At 39.8% G+C, this 17,699-nt stretch overlaps 1 protein-coding gene across 1 annotated transcript in view; it reads right to left on the reverse strand.

Annotated features, from left to right (window-relative positions):
- The window catches only part of ulk4 (unc-51 like kinase 4), a 70,032-nt gene that overhangs the window by 16,423 nt on the left and 35,910 nt on the right, over positions 1 to 17,699 (reverse strand). Inside the window, exons 23-31 of the mRNA XM_070912182.1 lie at positions 17,465 to 17,586; positions 17,043 to 17,099; positions 16,651 to 16,702; positions 15,890 to 15,984; positions 13,343 to 13,394; positions 12,180 to 12,384; positions 11,379 to 11,471; positions 6,134 to 6,182; positions 3,561 to 3,666 (exon numbers count right to left, since the gene is read on the reverse strand). Coding sequence (XP_070768283.1) covers positions 3,561 to 3,666; positions 6,134 to 6,182; positions 11,379 to 11,471; positions 12,180 to 12,384; positions 13,343 to 13,394; positions 15,890 to 15,984; positions 16,651 to 16,702; positions 17,043 to 17,099; positions 17,465 to 17,586 — 831 coding nt within the window. The remainder of the gene's footprint in view (positions 1 to 3,560; positions 3,667 to 6,133; positions 6,183 to 11,378; positions 11,472 to 12,179; positions 12,385 to 13,342; positions 13,395 to 15,889; positions 15,985 to 16,650; positions 16,703 to 17,042; positions 17,100 to 17,464; positions 17,587 to 17,699) is intronic.

Consider the following 17,699-nt stretch of genomic DNA (forward strand, 5'->3'; position numbering starts at 1 on the left):
ATGTTGTCTAGAATGTTTGCACCCAATTCTTCTGGTCCCACCCTATGGCTTATAGAAGTATATAAGTATTAAGCATTCATGCACTGGTCAAGGAAACAACCTGACTGAAGCTGCAGGAACGAAACCACCCAGCTGGCAGCACAACTGTCACTAAAATTTTGTAATCTACTTAAAATATACCAAAAATAGACCTCATACCCAAACTATAAAACAGATTGCTTGTTGGTGCCTTCCAAAATGTCTCATATGACTGTTCCAAAGATAACTTTTGTGATCTACCACCCCTTAAGTTAAGTTCTAGATAAGTTTATGCAACTGAGGCTAATAAACTAAAATTAGGTAAAGAATGGGGTCGGGTTTAAGGTTCGGAAAAGATCACCACATTGCTACATATTTAAATATATAAATATCTGACATGTTATGATTGCTTATTCACACAGGGATATTGTTCTTTGTAAAACAAAATACAGTAATAATACAAATCTTTATAATCAATAACTTCTCACTAGTTTCCAGAGACTTCAATGCAGACTGCATAGGTATCAATGCAATCTATGCACAGCATAAACTCAAGACACACTACAAAAGAGCTTACATTTACTGTCAAAAGTGCCTTATTGATTACCATTATGTAGAATTGTCAATCTAATGACCTCTTGGGTGCATATGAAAATATTAATATGCAAGACAGATCTTTGTAGTATAAATTATGCCAGGGGGCAATCTTATTGATTGGACACATATGGACACGGTGTGGAAGAACTATTATAGAATTTTTTAGACACCGTTTGGGGAAATGACCCAGACATGAATCAATTTCAAATGGCAATTTGAAGATGCAAGTTCCACAGAAACTGGATAACACCGGCACAGTGGCAATTACCTTAAAAATTCCTCTGAGCCTCTCACAGAAGGTCAAGAGAAATAACAAGGATTGGTGGCGGATCAAACCCAGAGAGGAACCTCAAAGACCTTCAAGGATTCTGAAGACATATGGAGCCCCTGAAGACTTCTTTAATTAATTACAAGCATGCTTTAATTAACTGACACCTTGTCAGCACCTCAGCCTAAGACCAAACTCAGGGGATGCTCAGGATGTGAACACTTCTGAATTGTTGGGGTGAATTTCTGCTGCTCTACATGCACTAAATGTGTCCATTTCCTTATCAAATCTATGTGCCTATAAATGAGTCTTAAATTCACTCTCAGTAGAGAAGCTCTAGGCTTCATATCCTTATACAATCAGATTACAACAGAGGCTTTCTACATGAGTCTGCTACATGTTCACAAATTAAAACTGAGCCACAATCATGTAAAATAATAAGAACTTTGTTTAGGAAGTGACTCTTACTCCCCCATCAAGTTATTCTTCCCCTCCTGCCTCTCGCTATCTCTCTATCAAATTGTCACTCACTTCAACCTCAAATTTCCTCCTCTATCATCTCATGCCTCCTCACCCAAATGAACCACATTCTCTCTCTATGTATCCCATTCTTCCTCTCTGTCACCTCTCTGCCACCCTTTTTACCTCCCATTTTGCTTTTCCCTCTCTCCTCTCTCTCATGCTTCTTTTTCTTTCTGTTGTTCTGTTCTCCCTCCCTATCTCTGCCTTTCTCTCTCTTTGCTCCCTCTGTCTTTATTCCCCAGGGGATATTATCTCAGTTGGAGGCAAATCTGCCCAATTATAAACCTCATCTCCTCTCTCTCTCTCTCTTACACACTCACACACATACTGCTCCTGCATCCACCAGCCCTCACACACACACACACACACACACACACACACACACACACACACACACACACACACACACACACACATCTCCTCTCCGTCCCACACATACATACAAGCATAAGCACAAATACATTCACACAAGCACAAAAAAACACCTCCCTATTTTGCTCCTCTTCACTCTCTATTTCATTGCCTCCCAACACACACACTCACGCAGACAAACACACACACATACATGCTCACACACCACCCTTCCCCTCTTCTCTCTGTCACACCTTAAAAAGCCAATTATACACGCTTCCTCCCTTCTCCTCTTCCCTCCTCCTCTCCCTTCTTTCTTGCCATTGCCACACTGATCTGGAGTGCACCACAACTAAAAGAAGAGAGAGAGGAGCCCAAAATAGAGGATAGGGGAGAAGGTAAAAATGGGAACAGAGGAAAGGAAGGAGAGGATATGTTGGGGCAAGATGTGAGCTGAGTAGATTGGAAAAGTGGATGGTAGGAAAAGAGTAAAATGAGGAACAAGAGGAGTAGAACAAGTTAATACAGCAAAGGGCAACAGAGTAAGAAAAAAGGAGAGGAGAGGAGAGGAGAGAGAGATAGCGTTAATTGCCCGGCCAGTATTAGTGCTGGGTTGACAGTTTCTTGTTGAGAGCAGAGCTGATTGGACGATAATGATGCTGACTACTGAACTGCTGCACTGCTGACCCAATGGAAATACAGAGAGAGGAAGGGGTGATAGTGGTGGTGGTTTTGGGGAAGCAGGGGGTGCAGAGGAAAAGATGGATAGACAGAATGACACAAAATGATGAGTGAAAGAGAGAGACAGAAAGAGAGAGAAATGAACACAGTCCTAAATAGAAATTTGAGAAAGCAAATATTATTGTGTTGCATTTTCATTGCCGCTGAGAGTTGCAATTACAGCGTTGAACTGTGGGTCCTGAAACATTTGCATACAGACAGACAGACAGACAGACAGACACACACACACACACACACACACACACACACACACACACACACACACACACACACACACACACACACACACACACACACACACACAGAGGCAGCAGTGTTTGTAAATGTTTTCCTGAAAACACTAGATTTAGGCTGCATCCATACATGCCTAAGCTTTGTGCCTATACTTACTATTCCTTCCTTGTAATTAAAGTTCTAATCCCAAACTAACTCTTGGGTGCTAAAATGGGCCTAAAATTACCTAACATCTGAAAAATGTCCTCACTGCAAGAGGACACACACCATAAATTTGACTCCCCACTTTGGATCCACTGGAATCACTTGCAATTGACAGGAAATTCTAATATTGCGCCACAGCTGAAGGACAAAAAAGACTGCCTCTGCCTCATCATGCACGCACGCACGCACGCACGCACGCACGCACGCACGCACACACACACACACACACACACACACACACACACACACACACACACACACACACACACACACACACACACACACACACACACACACACACACACACACACACACACACACACACACACACACACACACACAGCCAAGGTTGTTGACCTGAACAAGCATCATGCTGCAGCAGGACAGCAGGCTGGGGAAAACAAGATGTCAACAAGTAACATGACAATAACTAATGCTAGCAGAGTAGATACATGATACAGACACACTGTGCAGTAGGGTCAATGACAGTCAGGCCTCAAGGACTCACTTAACTCACACACTAATAATAGTACTAGTGTAAGAGTCAGTCAAAACAAGACAAGTAGAGAAGAATGGAAGCAGAGAACAGTTAAATCCATACATACAGTATGCAGACATACTGTACCTTGTTGGTATAGTGGCTCCAGGTCCAAGACTGTGTCTCCACTAAGATTACACAGCAAGGCGACTGCATTCTGGACCACCCCACTGGTAACATTACTGCTGTTAGCCTAAACAAAGGAAGAGGAAGAGATAGGATAACTAGGTTACAGGCCAGCTAACAACATTTTGTATTCCATAATTATTATGTTTATTATATAAATTAATTATTATTATTATAATTAGTCCACAGCCAAACATCTACTAACATCAAACTAAATGTGATGACTTCAGATAGATGATGTAAATAGAGGAAAAGAAGTGAACTCAGCACAGTTTATCGATGTAGCAACAATTCTGTCACAGACGTTCATCACGCCTTAAACTTACAATACAACCTTTGTATTATGAGACAGTGTGGCAAAGTCAGCCTTGCTGTGAATTTGTCCCAGGGGCCAACTGCAACCAAGGCATCAGTTTTTCCCAAAGCCTGCCCACATCTGTGAAAGGTCAATAACTAATGTGGGCCACACAACACAGAAGCCAACCAGCAAGTGAAAAAAAATTGTATGTGCACTGATTGGATTTATTATTTCATATTTTATCACCATTTTGACATAGAAAATTTATATTTTGTCCAGAAAATCACTGGTTAACCAGTTTAGTAGCTCTCCAGTTTATTGGACGTAAGTCTTCCAGTTACTACTCAGTGAAGCTACTGTATAAGAGTGAGCCGCTGCCTTTCCCATGTTTTATGGACTGAACTGTCAATGTTGTCACCTAAAATAAGCTATTTTCAAATGGTCTTTTTATTGTTAGTATAGGTCAATTTTGTACTTTGTAACATATTTGACAGGTGTACATGACATTTCTATTTTGATCAGAAGCACAGCCATATCGCCAACATTTCTTCACATGGGAAACACAGAGAAGAATTAGATGTTCTATCTGAGAAGACTCATATGTTTTACCTACTGAGGAAATTGTTATTGGGGCACAATGTTTGCGCAAAGGTCTGAATAAATGATGTCTATTAGAGTACGGTGTAGTTGTGACCTGTGATGATGGATAGGTTTTGGAAAGCAACAAGGAGCAAGACTATAGTCTCCACATTCCTCTTACTGCTATTTCCTCAACCTCTCCCTTCTCCTCCTTTGCTTTTCCTCCCCTTACTCTCTTCTTCTTCTCTTTCTTCTTCTCATAAAACCTTCTGTCCTCCGACAGTAATTCACTTCTCCTTCTCTCTCCTGCCCTCATTTCATTATTTGATCCTCTCTGAGATACACCAGCTCTGCCTGCGGGGTCTGTGCGCATCAGTGTGATCTGAGTACAGGCTGATAAGCCTGACTGGTGCTCGTCATGTGCAGTAGCCTGAGGCTGAAGACAATGACACCAATTCACACCCAGGACAACCTGCCTGTCAGTAACAACAAATGATAATGCTAATTTATTTTGATCTTTAGAGACTAATAAGCTGTGAAAGGACTATCGAGTACATCACTGAAAGCATAAACCTGACAAAGAGCAACGAGGAACCAAAATTAATTTTAACTCAGTGACTCACAGTCCTGCACCTTAACTCGTAGAGCATTCAACATGTATTAGTGGTGTTTCTACAGAATGTACAGTGTAAGTGAGACAGGATTTATAAAAGTATCTGACTGCAACCCACTCTGATCAGCCCTCTGCCTCCTCAGGCACAGCAACCAACCAGTTAAAGAACCATGGTCGAGCCAGCTTCCTGAAGTCCTTTCATGTCTGAAGCAGAACTACTTCATCATCTAGACAAATACAATTAGGTGAGTTTCTCTGTGACAAGTGTGATCACCAGTGACACATGTAATCAATCCAGATCACAGTGTTTCAGGCAGCATAAATCAATCCGAACGTGAGCAATACAGACGGCACTAATGGATCCTGACGTGACTGGTTGAGACAGGAGTAAACAATCAGGAGGGGAGTTCATCAGGCTGTTGGCTAACAGCGTTTAACATTCTGCATCAGCTAGTCGGGGCTGGACAGGCAGCCGAGCAGAACACTGATTATTTAGTGAGTGTGTGTGTGTGTGTAAACCATAAATTGTTTCCTGTAGCAAGTGTTTTTGTTGGCTGAAAACAGATTGTACTGTATGTGTTTGTGTGTTCATTAGATTGTGTGTATGCAAAAGGGGTCAGGTGAAATAAATTGTTTACTGGAAACATTGTTATGCTTCGCTGATAACAGACAAGTGCTGTAGCAAGAGAGGAGTCCATATTTTCACTCTATTAACCCTTCCTCCTCTCTATGGCTGACCTGCCAGTCAATTACACCAGCCCTCTAGTAGGTCAACACCACTCATACTAATTTACATAAATACATCTATAAGGGTAAGATGGGGCGAGTGTGAGAGGAAAGAGAAGGAAGGAGGCAGAATACAACTGATCTGTAATAAAATACAGCAGAAGTACAACAAAATAATACAGATTGTGATAACTGTGTTGGATTACTTGATTGTAAGGCTATTTACAGACTGATTGATTCATTGACTGAATGACCGAGTGATTTGCTGATTGGATGAATAATAATTGATTCATTGATTAAGTGAGATTGGTTTCTTACCATAATGAGTTGAAAGACCGATGGTAGGATCCTACTGTGTTTGATCAACCTGAAAAGGAAAGGGAAAAATACATATTGGAGCAGAGGTAAAAAAGACGAGGATGAGAAATTAATTTAATTTAGAGGCAATTCACCGCACTGTTCACACATGCACACACACACGCACATGCACACACACACTGGGCTGTTTCATCTTCATTAAGGTTGAAGTTCCGCTACAACGACTCCTGTCTGGTACCAGTGGAATTGAGGAGAGACGAAAAGAGGAGATGCGAAGTGAAGTGAGAGGAGGTGAGAAAGGAGAGGGAAGGATACAGGAAGAGGAGTTGAGAGTTAAGGAGAAGATGAGGTAAGAGAAGACTACATGAGATGAAGAGGAGAAAAAAAGGGGAAGATTAGACGAGAGGGGAGAAGATTTGGGCAGAGAAGATGTAAAAACAAAAAAGCGATGTGGATGAATCCACATTGGAAAAACTAGAAGAAAAGCCGTCAGAGAGTAGAAGAGAGAGAGAGAGAGATGGATTTCTATACTAGCAATGACATTCCGTCTACTTACTGATTAAGGTTCTTTGATTTGCAACCAATTACTTTGTGGTTGGAGTATCAACACATATGCGCACACACCTTGTGTATGTGTGTGTTTGTATGCATTAGAAATCAAAAAAGCATTCAAGCTGTATTGGGAACAAAGCCAGCTGAAGTCAGACTGGTGTTAATATGCTGAAGGTAACAAAGCCTGTCCACTGATTTAAAAATCTGTCTTCATTTTAACTATGATTTATAGCTTGTCTGGCAGGCATCAGACCACGTATGGAAACCTTAAACAAGCTGATTCAACAGTATCTATCATTTTCTATGGACTTTTCAGCAGCAAATATTGTTTGTGTTTTCTACTGAACTTTAGTTAAAGTGATGTTCACATCACATCCTAGACTGGTGTGTCAACTGGGAGGCTGTCTTCATTTAATAAAAGTTAGATGTTCTGGTAGAAATGCATCTGGTCAGCCAAAAGGAGTAACTAATTGCCATCAAAGGGTGTTAACAAGTCCTCATTACTTTTTACATTCCATTTTTACTGCTTATATGTTTTTCTTTTACCGGTCATACATTTAGTCTTTTCCTTGTTGTATCTGATGACTTTTGCTGCAGTCCTGCAACCTACTTTTTACACAGAAATGAATACCAGTTGTATTTTAACTTAATGTGTTCTGAGAAAGTATTCCTCACACCATTACACCAACTTCTGGGCAAAGCCATCAGCATGTAAAAAAGAAACTGCAATTAATTGGACCGCGCAGTAGTTCCAGGCTCCACTGGGTCATGTACCTAATATTTCTTCAACTAGAATTGTTACATTTAACCATTTTTTGCATACTCTGCCATGTATGATAAATTGAATGAGTATTTATATTCTTGTCTGACATCAGATTAATGAAGATATTTTGACCTACAATGCTGTCATGTCATGGATGTTTCTTGTTTAATTCTTGAGGTTTGCCATAACTGAGTTGCTGCCATCGGCGCACCACTGATCTACTGATCTAACAGCACTCAAATACATTGAAAAGATGTTTCTTTTTAGCTGAACACTCACTGTCTGTAGGAGCAGGTTGCTTGTAGAAACATGGAGTTGTGGACACTGACTATATCTCTGTAGTAGCTTTTTTTTACTTGCCATGGTTAATTAATCCAGATCAATGATGCACTCTATCTACTCTCTACCCTGTTAGGCCTTTTATGGAGGGGTAAATACGTGTTAGTGTGTGTGTGTGTGTGTGTGTCTGTATTTGTAGATGTGATGGATGGCCTCCCATTAGGTAGGTGACAGTCTGAGAGATGAGAGGACGGGCCAGGCCAGCACGACATGACAAACTGGACCACCTTTAAACTACCAGCCATACATCAATAGACACAGTGCACAACACCAGACACTGAACCAACCAGAGCACAACAGACTGCCTATAACAAAACAAAACACAGATGAGACCACTCTTACTGTATTATCATCAGTATTAGCTCTTTAATAGAGAATATAACATCAAAATAAACACAATAAAAATCAATCACATTATGGACAACCACTAAACTAGATTAACCTCTGCTCGACTAGGCCGTCAGCTACACTTGGAGCTCTAAAGCTTAATCTTGGATGATTTTGAAAGGGCATCGTGGACCTTCATTTTGAGTGAAAAGATGATAAACACCAAAGATAAAGTCAGGAGGTTATATCTTAGCATTTTGTTTTAGTTTAGCCAAATATCTAGTGTATATCACAAGGCACTGGAAAGTTCTTCCCTTGAGGATGGTCCAATTATTCATAAATGACACACCTTAATGAGTTTTTGTATCATCTAAAGAATATTTTATAATATTTCTTCATGCATTTATTCACACCAGAGAGCAGCCCAGTAAAACAGGCTGTTGCATGCAATTACAGACTTTTAGTGTGTGAAAACGACCACCTTGGTGTTGTTAACACCTAATGATTCGACTTTTCTCTGGCTTAGAGGGACTCAGGAGTCCAAATGACTATAGCAATTTGATGATGTAATGGTTTGCAAGGTTCAGTCTATGTCAAGCTATTAACTAATGGTAAAAGAAAATAAGAGCTATGAGTGGTTTAAGACACTACACTCTACAATCACAATACAATAGCCAATCCAGTTAAACTAAGAGAAAATACTACCTGATACTTGGTTGATAAGCAGGGCTAGGCCACATCCACGCTCATTTGGCAGACAGACATACATATAAGGACATTGAAACATAGTTGGGCACACACACATGTAACCACACAGCATAAGGTTCTTTGACTAAAGGTCATAGTAAATGTAGTTGTTTGAAGGTGTGTCTGGGCTGTGATAATGCAGAGAGAAACAGCAGGCTGCCTTCCCAACGTTAATGTCCCAATTTACCATCTAATTACCGCTCAGCCGGCTTCATAGCCACACTTATCTAACCAAGACCCAGGCAATTTAATTTCTGATTGTATAACCACAGTGATGGAGGGACAGTTGTGGAGAGAGGGCACAGAGAAAGAGAGAAATGTGGACTAATGTTAATAAATTAGAGATGGTGAGAGAAAGAGAACGAGGGAGACGGAGAAATTGTGAAATATTGTTAATAATGTCAGAGGAAAAAGAGTGAGAGAAAAACGGAGATGTAGAGAGAAGAGTGCTGACACCAATTTGAAAAGTTCACGTCACTCTACTTGTGTCAAGGAAAGAAGGGGATGAGGAGAGGTGGAGGAAGAGAAGGATGTAGACGAGAGGGGGTAATATTACTGATAAGAGAAGTGGGGGCGTATTCAGCTATGAGGGTGAACTCTTGGAGGATGGGAGGGATGGATGGATGGATGGAGTTGGAGAGTGGGATATTAGTGATAAGAGGTTTGTTGAGTTATTATTGCTGAAGTAGATAAAATGAGTGCATGGAAGTGGGGAAAGAAATGAGGGAAGGACAAAACAGAAGGTTAGTAGTTGTAGTAAATGAATACTTAGTATTGAAAGATGAAACAGAACTATGGAAGAGCTACGATATTTGGCCATGGACATTTCCATGACCACTTTGTAATCCACAAATATTGATAATATATGTAAGACTAAGTGAAAGACAAAAGATTGCTTGCCTTAAATACAGCCAGCATATTATATATTAGAACAATATGTTAAGGTAGCAACTACTTTTTGCTGCATAAGGCTCCTGATTCCATAATTTGGCTGATCTGCAGTTGAAACAACTGCTCATGAGGGAAAATGCATCCTTTTATCTCCTACTTGTACTCGCCTTCTCTTCAGAACAAGGAGGTGATGAATGTCCATCCATGCTCACCCATTAACACTTCATCCCTTCTTTCCTTGTCCCCAATGATACCTTTTTTCCCATCCATTTATTCAATCTCCCTGCCCATCTCTTTCTACCTCCTCCTCCTATCCTTCCTTCCACCCCTCCATCCACCTCTTGCCTCCCCCATTCTCTCTTCACTCACTTTCTGTCTCTGTCAACAGTTGCAAAGAGAAGACAGATGACCAGAGAATCAAGACTTACTGACAGCTGCTGTCAGAACACATCTATCAAACGCATTCGCACAAGCACACGCATACGCATACGCACACACACACACACACACACACACACACACACACACACACACACACACACACACACACACACACACACAGGTGAGTCATCTCATGGTTAGCCTAGGGATCAGCTGAATTCTCTGTGCAACCAAACCAGGAAACACATTATTACCGCTTTTTATTTTGGTGTCAGATGACTGCTTCCTCAAGACATGTTTTTAAGTTCCTGAATAGCGAATTACTTCGACATTATGCAGCAGTGAATTTTACTTTAACGCCAGCAATAATTTTGTCTCAGTGTCGTATATTTGAAGAGTGTGCAGTACACTTTTTAACAAAGCTCTTCAGGAGGAGCTAGTGTGCCAAGATATATCAGCACACTATGTCAAGTCTTTACACATCTTAGCTGATACAGCACCTCATGCCTGCCACTAAGCTGATTACTAATGTAGAAAACACTTGCTTTAAGAGGGGTGAAAAAGGTCTTGAATATAGATTACCAGCAGTGATGCAGCTGTGCTGATGTTGCTATTAGCTCTGAAAGTGCATCATCTACATCAATAAATAAATGATCATTTGTGTGTATATGTATGTACTGTAGTGGATAAATAAATCACTGCTAATAGTAAGTGTGTGTGTGCAGTTGTCCATGTGTGTGTGTATGTGTGTGTGTACATGGTTGTGAATTAGAAACAGTTAGTAGTGATTCACAGTGCTGAATTGGGAATGACTGGCCTTGGCATTAAAACATTACACATAGAGTGCCTAAAATGTGTATTTGTGTGTATTTGTGTGTGTGTGCCTGCTAGGACTACAAAATACTTCAATACTACCAACGCTTGGTCTTGGAGGCAGAACCTTAATATTGGAGTTAAAAGTATCTCCACTTAACAAACATATTGTCCACATGAAACTTCAGTTACTATAAGAAGGAATCATGTATGTAAAGAAGTGGATCCGTGTCGAGAAGAACAGGCTGACCAGCAGCTGAAGAGCAGGTTTGCTTGTAAATGTGTGCTGCTGAACATAGGAGTACTTCAATGGATGTAATACACAGTGTACTTTATCATGATGATAATACTTGGGATGGTACTGTAAGATACAGTAAGGTCACATTTTGGTATAGTTTTGTGTGACTGATTGAGTGCCTGTGTGTACAATACCTGCAGATCTGCATGCTGTGTTCAGTCATTGATACCAGCAGTTTGAGTGCGTAGAGTGGGATAGGCTCTGCTGCTTGAAGAAGAGACTCATACCTAGACACAAACATGCACAAGTACAACATTTGGCTTTCATAGTGTTTCATAATTCATGTACTGTTCTGATCATTAGTAACAGAGTGTAAACTGGAACAGATCTGGAGAGAGGGGTGGAGAAGAGGGGGAGGGGGAGAACTAGAGTTATAATAGGAGAAGGAGAGAAAGAGAAATGTGGGAAGAGGAGCAGGGGAGAGAATTTGAGAGGCAAAGGGGAGAGGAAGAGGAGAGATGTGAGAGTGAGGAGAAGAAATGGGGGTGGAAATAAAGGTGAGGCAACCGTGAGAAAGAAGAACATTTTAAAAAGGGAGATAAAAAATAATATGGTATAGGAGGAGACTGTATAGATCCACATAGAGGATGTGAAGGGAAGTGAGAAAAACACACCACAAATGTCAATGTCTATTTTGTATTTTTGTTACTCTGTCATGATGTGAACTTCTGCAAACTGCATTTGTCTCCCTCTCACTACAGATTGTACGGCCATTTGATGCCAACACTCATAACGACAGATGCTTGTCAGTTAGCTGTATCTGACAAGCACTGGGATGTGACGTGGACCCCCAGATGTTTTGGCTTGAATATGGCGTCTATTTACAGCTAGTATTTACCAAAAAGAGTGGGGCATTTGCATAAGCCAAGGACAGGATTGGAACATTGCCTTGGTTGTCAAAGGGGGGTTAAAGGACTAGAAAGAGTCAGACCCACCTTGGAAGCAGAGATTTAGTGATGAGAGCTAAGATTTGACTACAGGAACTTCCACCATCGCTTCCTCCTGCTGACCTTCGTCTTTCCTCTCTTCTCTCTTTCTTTTCCTCTGTGTCCTCGTCTTCCTCAGTTCCATCAGTCTCCTGGACCAGCAGGACAAGACTGAGTTCGGACAGCACCCTCAAGACAAACACAGACCACTCCACTAGAACGCACACAGAAAGAAAGAGGGTATTAATATGGTATACAAGAAGTGTTTAGAATACTGTATGAGTAGCTTTCAATCCTACACATATTGGCTTAGAGAATAACGCTGAAATGTGAGATTCGATTTTAGGACGTCACCGCAGCTCAAGACTGAGGGAACCAGATGTTCAGTGGCATGTTTTGACCAGTTTGGTGTGTGAACAATAATGTATTTTAATCCAATAATTTCCTTCTACAACTATTAAAATTAAAACATAAACTGAACTTAATAAATGCCATGCCACACAAGTAATATAACTAAGAGAGAATAATATTACACTACATATCATTATATTATACAGTTTGTAGTACAAATACATAGATAGTAGAATATCTGCCTACAGTACTTACAAAAACAGAGGTGGACTAGGACTACACTGTAATGATTCACTGAGGGTCCAAAACCAAAACACTGCAGTGGATAATTACAATGACACTTTTCACTGGATACTCCAATTCATTAATGCAGAGATTTTATGACCTTAAACATTCAAGGTTTGCCTCTCTTTCTCACTATCTTCCCTCTTCTTTGCCATCTTTTTTCTTACAAACCCATCTCATCAGTCATCATTTATCTTCCTAATATGTATCTATCAGTCTTTACACTTCCACGGATGTATGCACAGTATCTATCTTTTGAAGATTAAGATAATTTTTTGGAAAGGAAACCAGGTGAGTGAAGGTCCTCGGCTGGAGATGAACCAGGGACATTGCGGTTGTGTGGTATGCGTCTTAACCATTCGACTATCAGGACGCCCCTATCTCCCTGAACCTTCGCTTCAACTCTTTCCTATTTCCTCTGTTCCTTTTTCTTCCTCACTCCCTCCTCTCGCACTCTGACATTTGTGTCTATTTCCAAATGTCCTCTGTCTCATTCTCTCTTCTCTCTCTCAAAAATGACCCACCATCTCTCTTACCATTTCTGCTGAAAGCCAGTGTTGTCAGAGGAGGCAGGATGGCAACCACAACCTTCAACAAAGAAAAGTGTTGCATATATCACACTGTATTATATAGGATACTCTGTAAAAAGGCTGATGGCATACTCAAGTAAAGCAATGCTAAAATCCAGTGAATTACAATGGTATTATTTAGTTCATCTGCAGATAATGTCTCAGTGCCACTGACATGAAACAACTCAGATCAAAACAGGTTGAAATTCTGTAGCAGTAGAAAATTATCTTATCAAGAAAACGTACCAGCAAAACTACTGCCAATGTGCTGAAGGCTTTTATATGTAAAAATTCATATTCAGTTTCACTGCCGAACATAAAAAGTATACATTTGGTCCTCATTTGAGGGAAAAAAGCATATCAATAAAAGCAATTTCAGCCTTTGCTCTACTACTACTTAATATACAGCAAATCTGAAAACAGGATATATTTTACATTAAACTGAATAGAAGACACTGCACTATATTAATTCAGTGGGCATCAACCACACAGACCACTGTCACAGAGGATCAAATTACTATGGAAATGCACTGCTGAATGATCTCTTTGATCAAACACACACACAAACACATAAATGTACTTCCACAATGGTCAAAGCCCTTATTTAGGCATGAATCTGTATTGCATCTATTTGCATGATTGCTAATATTACCATAGAAACAACACTAATGCTGAGTGAGTGTGTGTGAGGTCATTACATTGAAAGCCAGAGAAAGGAAACTACAAAGGATGTTGTCCACCACTTAATGGCGTGTGTATTAATATCACAACCATCAAAAGACTGGATAGTGCGTGTGTTTGGAGAGAAAGGCTTGGTGCAATTTCTCTGAACTGGGAACTATGGGTGGCATGTCTCCTTACTATCTGAAATCCTTTCTTGTCTGCATTTTCTGTTTTTGCTCTCTTACCCAGTTACCCCTCCACCTATGGTACAAGTTGTACAAAAAAAGACAGTTTTTCCTGTTACTAATAGTAAAAATAGCAATATGCCAATTCTCCTGTATTCTCACAGGGCTAGAAAAGATGAATGCTGTATATACTTTTTATTTTACCTTTCTAGTATTTGCAAATCACAGGCAACAGCTGGTCTTCTGAAATTCTACTTCTGTTTCTTCTAGTAAACAAACTAACAAACCTCATGTGTACATTGTTGATTAGGCAGTGCACGAAACTACCCGCTGTGCTGAAGCTGCTGTATATCATTAATTCAACAACAAATAAGCTATTGTTAGCATGCAGCTCCTGGATACAGACAGTAGTCTATAAAGATGCTCAATATATGTTGGCCTTACTAGAAGACTGAATAGTCACTGCAGCAGACCCAGTTGAAAAGAGGATGGTGGTTTTCTCTATTCGCAAAGCGAGAAATTAAAATGTTGTTAATCAACATTGTTAATAGAGAATTTGTTGACTTAGTGTCTGTTGTTTTACTCTATGAACAGTATTGCCTCAAAACAAAAAAATATTCCTATGTGTTGTTTTGTTTTCACTAGCTAACATGACCTAAAACAGTAGTAAATCAACCTTAGGCTGAATGCACACTGAGTGCAATAACATCAAGCTCAGTGACTGAAGTCAATTATAAATTGTATTTGTTTACAGCTGCAAGTTTAAACATCTGTGTAGCCTATAAAGTGTTTGGAATTATTTCTTCCCCATCACTACTTGGTTTAAACAGGTAATACTTACTTTAAGGTGACTAGAGAACAAATGTAATGTTTTCCCACAGTGTGTGGGCGGTTTGTGTAAAAAAAAAAAGAAAGAAAAAAAATGGACGAAAACCTTACTGCAAACTTTACTTTGTGATAAGGATTCAGAGACATAAACTAACTCAAACATGACTCTGTGTCCTTGTCCAGCGGGCAATAATAGTTAATCTGAGCTGGCTGCTGGTAATTAAAGTGTCTTCCTGTGTTATTGACTATCAGTAGCAGCGAGCCTCCTATTTACTCCTTTCCTCTATTCCTCATCTCTTTTCTTTTCACTCCCTCCATCCTGTCTGCTTCCTGCTGCTCTCCACTTCCTTACGTCAATAGCCATTAAACACAATCTCACCGTCCCATTCCATGCATATACGTACACACACACACACACAGATCAGATGAGGCCCTGTTGGTTCAATAGTTGATTAGTGTCTTGCCTAATAGTGCACAAGTTGACCCTCTGTCCTCTGACCACTAATAGACAGGTTTAGTAGACTGGAAGACAATCACTGAATGTAAAACCAGGGGCCACTATATGAAATGGGCAAAAACTGGAGATATTCATGGAAACAAACTAACATACACCAGACCATTTTTATAGCCCTCACTTGTTCTCTGCATGCTTTCTATCACAGCAAAGGAACTTGATGACAGGTTGTCTCCAAAGTCCCATCAGAGGTAATGTACTGGCATTTGTTGAATATCACAAGATACCTGTCCTATATTTCTTCACTAAACTCTCAGCAGACAGACAGTCAGTCAGTCAGACAGACAGGTAGCCAGTTGCATATTTGCTTGCATGCATACTTACGGCATTATGATGTGGAGAGGTGAGAGAATGGTGCTGACTCAGGACTTCCACAATAGACAGAGATGTCCTAATCAACTCCTCACATGCTGCTGCACCTAATGAGGAATCAAATATCATTCAGCTCTACTGAATCAACTCCTCAATAAAAGTGGAGGATGACCTAAAGGCTGACCAGTACCTGAATATCCTGCACATTCCCTACCGACTAGTTGTATTCCATTTGTATACTAGCAACTGGAATGTGGTTGATATTATTGCCTAAGGTACTGAAGCCCCTCAGCTTCTGCAGATGCAGATCCTGGTGGCTGACCCTGCATGCTGCACCTTGCCTTGTGCACAAGCATTTGACATCTAATAAAACATCTGTCTCTTCAACGCTGTACTTATCTATCTCTCTCCTTATCTTACACATATCGATATGTTTTCTTATGATTCAAGTGACATTGTTATTCAACTACAGAATGCTTCATTCATAACTTTTAGTCTTCATTTAAACAGGTAAGCATGCTGACTGTAAAATTTCTGTTAAAAAAAGTAGATAGAGCAGAATTAAGACTTGTATAAAAGTGGCAGATAAAATGATTATTGATGAAAATAAAGATACAACAATGTACAGAAGAAAACAATCCGAAGCACATGACAAGTGAATGCAGAGTAAAGTTTTATATATATATATATATATATATATATATAAAATATTGCAGATTTTAGATAGATATTGAACATGTTTTAACATTTTAGTAATTGAGAAAGTAACTCACCCAAAGCACTGGCTAGATTTGTTTCATTGGACTCTATTGAGGTGATATAGTTCTGAGAGAAAGAGAGAGGCTAGAAATTACATATATAACTAAATACTACAGCAATACCTGGTCAACATAGTTTTAATGTACTGTAATCAGTGAAGGTTGTTTTACTTTTTTTTCCAGACATGTACTGACCACTATGTGATCTCTCCCTATGTAAATATTAGGACTGTATGATGTGACTATATATCTTAACTTCTCAAATGAACTGAAAATGAACTTCAAAATGTCAGAGTATCCTAGTTTTAACTGTGTTATTTTTTGCCTTCAGTTTGTAAAACAATCACTCCAGATAGAGTCCTTATCTAAACATGAGCTTTGGCAATACTTTATTACCAAACACTTACCAGCAGCAATCCAATTTGAGCTACAAACTCTTCAGTTACAATTTGAGATCTAAAGACCTGAAAGAAGACAGAGAGTCAGTCACACAGACAAACAAGGAAGGGGTGATGGGAGAGCTAAGAAATACACCTTACATATTATTTCTTGCAGGGTTTTCATACACAAATCTAAATGATGTACAGTGTCACATCACCTACGGTAGCCAGGTGTATCTACATATACAGTACATAACATATCCTGTATTTGTTCACAGGCCCACAGAGCCAGGCCACAATGGCAGCTATGAAAATATATGGATAATTAAACAATTTACTCGATTTTGATGCAAAATGGGCAATAGAAAATCTATGTGGATAACTTTAAGACAGTAATGCTACAACATTAAAATCTAACAATGAAGAAAACTAATTTTGGTCCAAGTTACCTGTGATGAAAGAAGTTCCAGCACTATAGACATTGTAGGCAAAGTGTGTTTAAGCTGTCTGCTCTGAGCTGTAGAAGGGTGTCTCCTCCCGATCACACCTCGCAATGCACATGAGACTTCCTCTAGAGAGAGGAGACAAGAGGAGGGCACAAGAGGAGCTGAGAAGGGATGAATACAGGGCTAATGGGGTCACTTACAGAAGTACATTTTCATAAAGAGCACAAAAAACACTAGT

Source organism: Enoplosus armatus, chromosome 9 (assembly GCF_043641665.1).
Source record: "Enoplosus armatus isolate fEnoArm2 chromosome 9, fEnoArm2.hap1, whole genome shotgun sequence".
NCBI classification, from domain to species: Eukaryota; Metazoa; Chordata; class Actinopteri; order Centrarchiformes; family Enoplosidae; genus Enoplosus; species Enoplosus armatus.